Raw genomic sequence first — 11,209 nt, forward strand, 5'->3', positions numbered from 1 at the left:
TTAAAGCAGCTGAAGATGGTTGTGCGTTGTCCGCTACCCTGAGGAACTCCTGCAGAGATGACCTGGTGCTGAGATGACTGACCTCCAAAAACCACAACCATCTTTCTGTGTGCTAGATATAACTCAAACCAGTGAAGAGTTTGCCCCGATACCCATTGATATCCAGCTCTCCCAATTTTGGCACAAGCTCCCACATGTCAATAAGGAGGACAGAACTGTTTCTACTTTTCTCTTTTGCCAGTGCCTAGGTTGATGCTCGGTGGTCTGGTTTTGTTTCTTTGAGACTTTGTAGTGATCAATACAGCTGAGTGCCTTGCTAGGCCATTTAAGAGTGCAGGTGAAAGTGAGGACTGCAGATGCTAGAGATTTAGAGTTGTGTGTGGTGCTGGAAAAGCACAGCAGGTCAGGCAGCATCCGAGCAGCAGGAAAATCGATGTTTCGGGCAAAAACATCGATTTTCCTGCTCCTCGGATGCTGCTTGACCGGCTGTGCTTTTCTAGCATCTCACACTCGACACTTAAGAGTGCAGTTGAGAGTCAACTACATTGCTGTGAGTGTAGAGTCGCATGTAGGACCAATCAGGTGAAGAAGTTAAATTTCCTTCCTTGAAGGACATTATTGAACTGACAGAGTTTTCTGACAATTGATGGTTTCCCGATCGTCAGTAGATTCTTAATTTCAGATTTTTTATTGCATTCAAATTCCACCATCTGGCATGGCAGAAATGTACTCCAGAAGGTTAGTTGAGTTTCTTGATTTAATGATCTTGTGATAATACCACTAGGCCATCACCTTCTCTAAAATTGCAGTATGATGAAGTTATTTCCAGGGATTTTGTTAAAAATATGGTTTTGGTAATTCCTTTGTTGCAAAACTTCAAGTAGTCGTCTTTTGACTGAATCAGAAGTCACACGACACCAGGTTATAGTCCAACAGGTTTATTTGAAATCCCAAGCTTTCGAACCGCTGTTCCTTCATCAGGTGAAATCACCTAACAAAGGAGCAGTGCTCCAAAAGCTTATGATTTCAAATAAACCTATTCATCAATACTTCAGTGTTGTGACTTCCGATCTTGTTCATCCCAGTCAAACTGGCATCTCCAGATCATCTTTGACTGAATAAATTAACTTCCTTCTATTCCCAGTCAAGAGTGTTGAAGTGTGTTTCATTGAGCACAGAATTTGGCTCAATATCTCTCACTACAGGTCAAATATGGAAGCAGTTACAAGCAGGCACTATGTACTGAGATGCTATCGGGGTCACTTGAGTTTGCCAAGGAAATAACTTCAGTCATATAGATTACTGCTGATCTGAAATTTATCTCCAATTTCAGTATAGGAAATAGGAACATTAATAGACCAATAGACCTTTTTGAGCTTGCTCCAGTATTCAATAGAGTCCTTATTGATCCTCAGACTGAAGTTCACTTTTTCGCCCACTCCCGTTTTCCCTCTATTTCCCCGAGAAATGAAAAATCTTCTATCTCATCATACAATGTTATAAAAAGGAGTATCCACAATTCTTTATCCTAAAGAATTCCAAAGATTTATGATCCTGTGAAGAAATTTCTCCTGTCTCAGCCTTAAATGCCCCTTATCCTGAGCCTCGGTTCCCATGTTTCAGATTCCCTAGTCAGTCTGGTTTGTTTAGCATGTGCTGTCCAATTTCAGAACCGGTCTAATGTTAGATATCTATTATGTGTTTTGTAAGCATGGACTGGTTGAGTATGGTCAGTGATCCTGCCCATTATAAACTGTGAAAGAGATGTGCTGTTTGATACATTCACCAGTTGTTTGGCTGATTGATTCTGCTAAGAATAGCACTAAAACAAATTTAAATTATTTGGGTCTTGAAGTGTAGGTCATTTATGTGCTAGAAACTGCATATAATCGCAAACAAGACGTCTTTTGCATCACAAAACAAACATCCACATTAGTAACGAAACAAAAGCTTGAGGGATAGTAATTCTCTGGTGTGTTCCACATGGGGATAGTTCAATCATCTGACTTGCTAGGTATGAATTTAAATAAAAGCTTGTCTGCCGTGTGTTTCCTGGTGCATTCTCCGCGGCAGTGCCGCTTATCCACTTGTCTTCCAATCAGCACCTGCTCGTTTTATGTCATATAGACCATTTTTCATTTAAAATGTAATATTCTTGCAATTATGTCCTGATAGATGCAAGATAAAAAGCTTTGACAGCCTGTTATACCTTCCAGCAATAATCGAGCTCTGTACATGAAGCAACAATAAATTTTCCTATTTTGTGATTAGAGCAGTTTCAAAACTAAAAGACTTAAGATTTCTTTTGCTTGAAAAACAAACTCATCTTTATCCTTTGTTTTGCTGAAGCTGCTTTTTTTTTCTTTCCTATTGTTTTGCATCCTGATGCCTTTCCCCCCACCTCTCTGTATAGTGGATGGAGAGCTGAAATTGCAACGTAAGTTATTTTTTGCACTTTGTGTAACCAGTGAGCAATTAACATTGTATCTTTCTTGATCAATTGATTCTCTAGAATACCAAAATTAGCTTTACAATCCTCCCTCTAAGATTGTTTTTAAACAAAAAACAATTACAAAAAAAATGGACAGACATTTATTATCATGTAATATACAAAGTTTGTTTTTTAAAAAACTGCTGAATATCTGGATTGAAAGGCTGAAGGTTGTAAATTTGTGGCCCAAGAATGGTACTTCAGTATTTTACAAAATCACTGTTAAGAGCCTTGTTTTATTAATGTGATAAATGTAAATAGTGTACAATACATTTACTAGTGTTGTAGAATATGATGGTAGTTTGAGCTCAACTAATGCCAGTGGATGTAGAAACAGTTCCCCTCAATTGGGTAGCAGTTGACCATGACTTGCACTTCTGACTGATAGCCAATTCCTCCAGGTGGCAAGTACATGTAAGTAGACTTAGTTCTGTTGCAAAGTAACTTGTTAGGTCGATGGGAAGAATGGTATTTTGTAGAGAACACATTCAATTTGGGTGCATTATCTCTTTGAGAAATCCATGCTCTCTTTTGATGCTAAGTTAAAAATCACACAACACCAGGTTATAGTCCAACGGGTTTAATTGGAAGCACACTAACTTTCGGAGTGCCGTTCCTCCATCAGGTGATTGTGGAGGACACAATTGTAAGGCACAGAATTTATAGCAAAAATTTACAGTGTGATGTAACTGAAATTATACATTGAAAAATACCTTGATTGTCTGTTGAGTCTTTCATCTGTTCGAATACCATGGTAGTTTCACTTCTTTCATGTGTAAATTACAAAACCATTTAAAAAAAGTTGCATTCTCAGGTTAGCTGTAACAATTGGTGTTAGCTAGCTACACATGGTGTTGTGTGACTTTTAACTTTTACAGCTAGTCCAGTACCGGCATCTCCAAATCATGACTCTTTTGATGCCTGTTTGATAGAGTAATTTCTCACTGCTAGATTATACAGCTTTTTAAAAAAATTCTTGAGACCTAACAGCATAAGGCAAGGTATCTCCAACCATCTACTTATCCAATGAGTTTTGCATCAAAAAGCAATTTACTGATTATGAATCACTTTGTGATGTCTTAATATCTGAAAGATATTTCTTTGAGAACACTGCTGCATAATGCCTATGTGATTTGTTAAAAGGCAAAAGGATTCCAGTCATCTAGTAATTTTACAGAAGGCAGTATTCTCAAGTAGTTTGTCTCTGGTTCAGTAAATTAATTACTAATTCACAAAAATGTATCTTTAGAAACCAGAGAAGTTACGTTTTGAATGCAAATGTCTTTCATACAAAAATGCAACAAACCTTAAAAATTAAGCTATTAGTGGCTAGAAGCTGAGGATCTGATTCGGGCATGTTCTTCAGATTCATTGCATTAAATTGCTGTCACATTTGTAATCTATCGACAAAATTCATCCATCTTGATTAGAAGTGTTGTTATGTGTAATAGCTTTATACAAAACACATTGACACCATAATAAATAAGTAGTTCAAATACTATTTAAAAAATGGTGAATTTATTTGTAAGTAAAAAATGAGGTCTGCAGATGCTGGAGATCACAGCTGCAAATGTGTTGCTGGTCAAAGCACAGCAGGTTAGGCAGCATCTCAGGAATAGAGAATTCGACGTTTCGAGCACAAGCCCTTCATCAGGAATAAGAGAGAGAGAGCCAAGCCGGCTGAGATAAAAGGTAGGGAGGAGGGACTAGGGGGAGGGGCGATGGAGGTGGGATAGGTGGAAGGAGGTCAAGGTGAGGGTGATAGGCCGGAGTGGGGTGGGGGCGGAGAGGTCAGGAAGAGGATTGCAGGTTAGGAGGGCGGTGCTGAGTTTAAAGCAAACTCACTGACCAAAGCAAGAGATTCTTTAAAATACCTATTGTTTATGCTGTAGTATGTTGTGTGGCGATCATTTTCTGCATTATGACAGTTTAATTTTCAGCATAGCTGAGCCATGGGAAATACAGCACAGGATGTGACAATTTCTAAAACAAAATCTGCCATATTTCAGGAACAAGTTGTAGGAAGAATTAGAAAAAAATCAGCATTTTGAAGATGATGAAAAGGTGTCATTAGAATGAGTAAATTATGTAGTTATTGCTCTTGGATAAGCATATTGATAGTTTGAACGTATTCTAAAAGAACCCTGGAAATGACTCTTAGTTTCAGTTTTTTAAAAAAAACTGAAACTGTTAGATTGATGTAGAAATTCAGCTGGTTTGATTGAAAGTTGTCCTTACCTAGTCTGGCCTACATCCGATTATAGTGAAATAAGATTGAAGGTAGGCTGGAAAAGCTCAGCAAGTCAGGCAGCATCGGTGAAGAGAATCAGAGTTAATGTTTTGGGTCAATAAAATCCCCAGGACCTGATCAGTTGTACCCGAGAACTCTGGGAAACTAGAGAAGTGGTTGTTGGGCCTCTTGCTGAGATATTTGTATCATCAGTAGTCACAGGTGAGGTGCTGGAAGACTGGAGGTTGGCTAACATGGTGCTACTGTTTAAGAAGGGTGGTAAGGACAAGCCAGGGAATTGTAGACCAGTGAGCCTCACGTCTGTGTTGGGCAAGTTGTTGGAGGGAATCCTGAGGGACAGGATGTGCATGTATTTGGAAAGGCAAGGACTGATTAGGGATAGTCAACATGGTTTTGTGCGTGGGAAATCATGTCTCACAAACTTGATTGAGTTTTTTGAAGAAGTAACAAAGAGGATTGATGAGGGCAGAGCGGTAGATGTGATCTATATGGACTTCACAGTAAGGCGTTCAACAAGGTTCCCCATGGGAGACTGGTTAGCAAGGTTAGATCTCACGGAATAAAGAGAGGACTAGCCATTTGGATACAGAACTGGCTCAAAGGTAGAGGACAGAGGGTGGTGGTGGAGGGTTGTTTTTCAGACTGGAGGCCTGTGACCAGTGGAGTGCCACAAGGATCGGTGCTGGGTCCTCTACTTTTTGTCATTTACAAAAATGATTTGGATGTGAGTATAAGAAGTACAGTTAGTAAGTTTGCAGATGACACCAAAATTGGAGGTGTAGTGGACAACGAAGAAGGTTACCTCAGATTTTACAACAGGATCTTGATCAGATGGGCCAATGGGCCGAGAAGTGGCAGATGGAGTTTAATTCAGATAACTGTGAGGTGCTGTATTATGGGAAAGCAAATCTTAGCAGGACTTATGCACTTAATGGTAAGGTCCTTGGGAGTGTTACTGAACAAAGAGACCTTGGATTGCAGGTTCATAGCTCCTTGAAAGTGGAGTCGCAAGTAGACAGGATAGTGAAGAAAGCATTTGGTATGCTTTCTTTTATTGGTCAGAGTACTAAGTGCACGAGTTGGGAGGTCATGTTGCAGCTGTACCAGGACATTGGTTAGGCCACTGTTGGAATATTGTGTGCAATTCTGGTCTCCTTCCTATCGGAAAGATGTTGCAAAACTTGAAAGGGTTCAGAAAAGATTTACAAGAATTTTGCCAGGGTTGGAGGAATTGAGATATAGGGAGACGCTGAACCGGCTGGGGCTGTTTTTTCCTGGAGTGTCTGAGATTTATAGAATTATGAGTGGCGTGGATAGGATAAATAGACCAAGTCTTTTCCCTGGGGTCAGGGAGTCCAGAACTAGAGGCCATAGGTTTAGTGTGAGAGGGGAAAGATATAAAAGAGACCTAAGGGGCAACGTTTTCACGCAGAGAGTGGGACGTGCATGTAATGAACTGCCAGAGGAAGGGGTGGAAGCTGGTGCAATTGCAACATTTTAAAAGGCATTTGGATGGGTATATAAATATGGGTTTGGAGGGATATGGGCCAACTGCTGGCAGGTGGGACTAGATTGGGTTGGGATATCTGGTTGGCATGGACAGGTTGGACCGAAGGGTCTGTTTCCATGCTGTACATCTCTGACTCTGACTTGTCAGAACTGAAGAGAAAGTAGTACAAAATTGTTTAATTGAAAGTAGTACAAAATTCTCCATATCACTTGGAGTGTATGGGGCTTTGGATGGTGAAAAGAATGGAAGTGCAAAGGCAGGTGCTGTATTTCTTGAATGGGGAGGATGGATATGTAAGCAGTGACTGGGAAACGCAAGGAACAACCTCTACAGAATGAAGAAAAGGAAGGCAATGGAAATGTCTTCAGTGGTTACTTTGTAGTGGAGCTGGTGGAAACCAGGGAGGCTGATGCATTGAGTATGAAGTCTGGGAGTGGATGGTGAGGATAAAGGGAAACGTTATCATGGTTTGTAAGGGAGGGTGAGGGGAGAGCAGATATGGGCATTTTGCTGCTTTATCTTTGTCATATTCCTTTCTCCCTTCATGTTGCATTCAGATTTTTTAATATAGGATTTCATAACCCATTTTGAAGCAACCTTAATTGATTCAGTATATTTATTGCTACTCTTTTTTGGATGTTATCATTGAATCTTTTACTATTTTATTTCCTTTGGCACTATCCTATCAAAGATCCCCTTTGTTCTTCCCACCTTCTGCTTGTTTAAGAACTCTTAAATCTCTCCTTCTGCTCAGTTCTGGTAAAAGGTTGTCAACCTGAGATGCTAACTTTTCTTTGTCTCCACAGCTGTTATCAGTACTGTTAAGTTTTCCAGCATTTCTGTTCTTATTTTAGGTTCCCAGTATCTGCAGTATTTCACTTTTCCCAAGGCAAAGGAATTGATTAATTCTGACTGCCCTTTGAAGTAGCCTAGTAAGCTACTCTGGTTCAAAGAAGCAGCCTGCTATCACCACCTTGAGGCAAGCTAGAGTTGGGCAATAAATGATGCCAGCGACACTCATTCCCAAGAGTGCAGTTTTTTTTGTTACACTGAACACTTATGGAGGTGAAAGATTTCTTTCATTTGCGGGGACACACGCGAGCTTTTACTTGGAATATCTTTAACCACCATCAACCCCCATCCACACGCTTGCGCGCTGTCTCTCGCGTGCAGAGCCTCCACTGGCTTGCGCGCGCTTCCCCTCCATTATGATTCGTGCACCCGCCGCCCCTCCATCACGCATCGCGTGCGCGTCCCCTGCCTCCTATGCGCGTCTCTCTGTATCGTTGTCTGTTTTTGTCCTTTTCTCTTTTTTTCCCCTCCCGCTCTCCCTCTCTCCCCTACGTCCTGTGTCTCCCTGTCAGAAGAAGTCTAAGGGATTGTTAGAAAGCTAGCTTGGTGATCAGCAAATTCTCTCTCTGCCATTGCCAAGACCAAATGCAGATTGCTTCACTGTTTTGCAGAGTACCTCTTGAGCTCTCCACAAGAATCGCATTGATCTTCCAGCTGCTTGGCATTTTTAACAAAAAATCTTTTTGCTTCCATCTTGCGTTTGGTGTAGTCTTCCAACAAAGTTCTACATAAGCTCATTTTCCACTTAGGTGCTTTACAGTCTTCAGGACTCCACATTGAATTCAACAGCTTCAGCGCATGATCTCTCTGCTTTGTTTTGATTCTACCCCTCCCGATTTCTTGACTTTACTCCTAGCAGAGCAGTTCACTTACTCCTTTTTAACACGTATTATTTACACCTATTTTACATTTCTATTTATCCTTTTCCACCATTAGGACTCATTTTGCCTCGGGCTCTGGGCATACTTGCCATCTGTTCCACTCGCTCCTCCTTCCCCCGTCAACAACATTAAACTAACCATTTTCCATCCCCTTTCAGTTTTGAATAAGAGTAATATCAGAATTGAAACTTGAATTCTGTTTCTCTCTTCACAGCTGCTGCCAAATGTGCTGAGGTTCTCCAGCATTTTCATGTTTCGATCAGAAGACTGTTATTGGTAAAATAATCTATCTGGATGGACATGGGTGGGAGGTGAATAAGAATGCCACTATCTCCAGTTCCCCTGTAAACCCACACCATGCAAACCTGAGCATGCATCACCATTTCTTTTAAAGTAACTTGCTCAAAATCTTGGAACTTGCTACCTGACCATTCTGTGGGGATACCTTCACTATGTGAATTGCAGTGGTGTAAGAAAAACTGTTCTGCCATCTTTCAGGGACATCTGGGGATGGACAACAAATTCTGGCCATTTTGGTAATACCTGTGTCTTGAAAATGAACAAAATAAACAAGTTATTGAAGACATTACTGAATACCTATACTCTAAGGTCCTAATAATTAAATAGTTTGGCCAATAATTGCCTCAAATCACTTTTTTTAATTACAGCATACACTCCATTTGCTCTTTCAATTCAAGGGTTCCTCACCATTTGGTTTAGTAAGGAAACATTGAAAATGAGAGGTCTTCCTGCATTCCTAGTTCTGGTATACGTTTAAATATGTATGTTTATCCCTTCAATAATTTTTGGTTAGCATATATTTCCTGTGCCTTAGCTTCATTGAAGCGAATCTCCAGCTATTAAGTTTTGATGATGATTACATAATATGATTTGAATTTGCTTCATCTCTCTTATTCTGCCATACTATTTTCACAGAAAATGTGCTCTAAGTGGTCAAACTAAAACGTGTAAGCATCGAATAAAATTGGGAGATTCCAGTAGCTATTACTATGTTTCACCATTTTGTAGATACAGGGTAAGGAATGTTTCACCTTTTGTATATTCAAATAGTATCATTGTACTTTAATTCTGTAAATCCGATAATTGGTATAATTCTGGTACGAACACAGTTTTTTTTTCTCTGTCTTGCCCTCTAGATTATGTCTGTATGCAACTTCTTCACTTATATTCGGTATATTCAGCAGGGTCTTGTTAAACAGCAAGATGGTAAGTGATTATTTTGAAAATGGTAATTATAGTTAAACCCCTTTTTTTTGACAGTTGAGGGTGCACCAGAGTTATAGCATCATACAGCACAGAAACAGACCCTTCAGTCCAACTCATTCATACCAATAAAGTTTCCCAAACTGACCTAGTCCCAGAGCAAATTATGAACTTGCTTTGCTAAGGTCCCAAAATGTGCACAATTTTTAAGTGGTCGTGATGGTATCTGACACTGAAATTGCAACCTCCAAAATAGTAGCAGTATCGAAATAAAGTTCGACTAGGAAACTAGCAAAAGTGGCTCAATGAATTCAAAAAAGAAGTTGTTGCTTCAAAACAAGTTACCTATGGAGTTAACTGTGAAGCATTCTGAGTTGTCTCCACAGGTCTACCCAAACTTATACAGGAGGGACTTGTAATAAAAAAGCTTCCTTGCCAAGAAATTGTTCATATGCTTTTATGCCCTTTATTGTGTACTGGATTGTCACAGTGGCACAAAAGCATTCTTTGTTACACCTCTTTTTCCAAGTTCATACAGGTGTATTTTACTTTGTCATCAACCAGCCGTTCCCTCCCTTCGCATCGAAATTCTTACCTCCCATCTTCAGTTCCCAGTTTGTGCTGTTTTTCCTGCTTTTGGACTTGCTGATGTAGGAATTCTTTATTTTTTTTCTCCCTTAATTGGCATTCTCTTTTTAGTAAAGACAGCAAAAATAATTTGCTTTTATATGGATGCTTTAATCTTAAAGAACATCCCAAGCCATTTTGAAGAACCACAATCAGTCAGAAATGATGACCAAGTAAAAGAAGATTTTTAGCAGTCATGGTTAAAGTTTGCTCAAAGATGTGATGTTCAAATTTGGAATTCTCATCCCCAGTGAGAAGGTTGGGTCAATGCTTGTATTCAAATTGGGTTAGACAGATTTGTTTTGAGGTATGGATAGAAAAATGAATTAAAGCACAGACTGGATCAAGGATGATCTTCTTGACTGTTGGAGCAATTATGAAGTGTCAAATAACTTACTCCTCCATCTATGTTCTTATGTGAGAGTTATCTATATATATATAAAATTTATATTTTTCTGTTTGCATTTGTTTTTACAGTTGAACAAATGTTTTGGGAAGTGATGCATCTGAGGAAGGAAATGTCACTAGCCAAACTGGGATTTTACAAGGAGGAACTCTAAAGTCCAGCCGTTGGAAAAAATGCATGAGTTTTACTCAAATGATCAACAATGATGTAGTTCCTAAGACTTATTCTCCAAATATTTATTTCTGTAGTAGGCCTACCATCTCTGATTTTGTTTTTAATAGCTGTGCTTAAGTACGACAAGGGTAGTTAATTTCAACAAATGACAATGGACTGGAAAATATTCTTTCTGTTATTTGCATTTAGTTTCGGGCATTTGAAGGACTAGAGAATATTTGCGACTGTATCAGTGGCATTGCATAGAAAATAAATTGTGTGTAATGAAAACAGCTGAAATAAATGTTGACCTCTTAACTATTCTGCACCATGTTTGCAAGAGAACTAAATGCTTTGTGTGTATTGGCTTTCTATTTTCATAAGGAATATTTCAAAATAATTTGACAGGATGTGTGGCTTTCATTCACTGTAAAGCAATCAAACTTTGCATCATTTTCATTCAATTTCAGTTATTGATTTGACATTGTGCACTTTAAATAGTGTATTTTCTGAATACAACACTTTGTAATGCAAATCTAAGATAAATTAAGACATGAAACTGACTAATAGGAAATGCATTAATGATACAGTAACAATCTTAAAATGCACTAAATGACAATAAATATGTTTGGTAAATGTTAATTTGTAGTTTTGAAGATTATCTGCTCGTTATTGTATAATTAGGAATATTAATGCTCCTGAATTACCAGGAGAATTTGATGTGTACAATTTTTGTTATACTTGTCATATTGTGAGCATGCTATTCTGAACTTTGGTCATTTTGTATTTTTATGCTGTACCATAGAATTTCTGA

The 11,209-nt window shown here is 39.0% G+C and overlaps 1 protein-coding gene across 6 annotated transcripts in view; it reads left to right on the forward strand.

Moving 5' to 3' along the window:
- The window catches only part of rab3ip (RAB3A interacting protein (rabin3)), a 63,216-nt gene extending 52,237 nt beyond the window's left edge, over positions 1-10,979 (forward strand). For 5 of the 6 annotated variants that reach the window (XM_060839283.1, XM_060839284.1, XM_060839287.1 and 2 more), the window contains exons 9-12: positions 2,414-2,437; positions 8,922-9,021; positions 9,143-9,212; positions 10,314-10,979. In XM_060839283.1, the coding sequence (XP_060695266.1) occupies positions 2,414-2,437; positions 8,922-9,021; positions 9,143-9,212; positions 10,314-10,396 (277 nt within the window). In that variant the 3' untranslated portion in view covers positions 10,397-10,979. The remainder of the gene's footprint in view (positions 1-2,413; positions 2,438-8,921; positions 9,022-9,142; positions 9,213-10,313) is intronic. The other variant, XM_060839288.1, reaches the window with a different exon arrangement.
- The last annotated feature ends 230 nt before the right edge of the window (positions 10,980-11,209 follow it).

The sequence above is a fragment of the Hemiscyllium ocellatum genome, chromosome 19 (genome assembly GCF_020745735.1).
Source record: "Hemiscyllium ocellatum isolate sHemOce1 chromosome 19, sHemOce1.pat.X.cur, whole genome shotgun sequence".
In the NCBI taxonomy this organism is placed as follows: Eukaryota; Metazoa; Chordata; class Chondrichthyes; order Orectolobiformes; family Hemiscylliidae; genus Hemiscyllium; species Hemiscyllium ocellatum.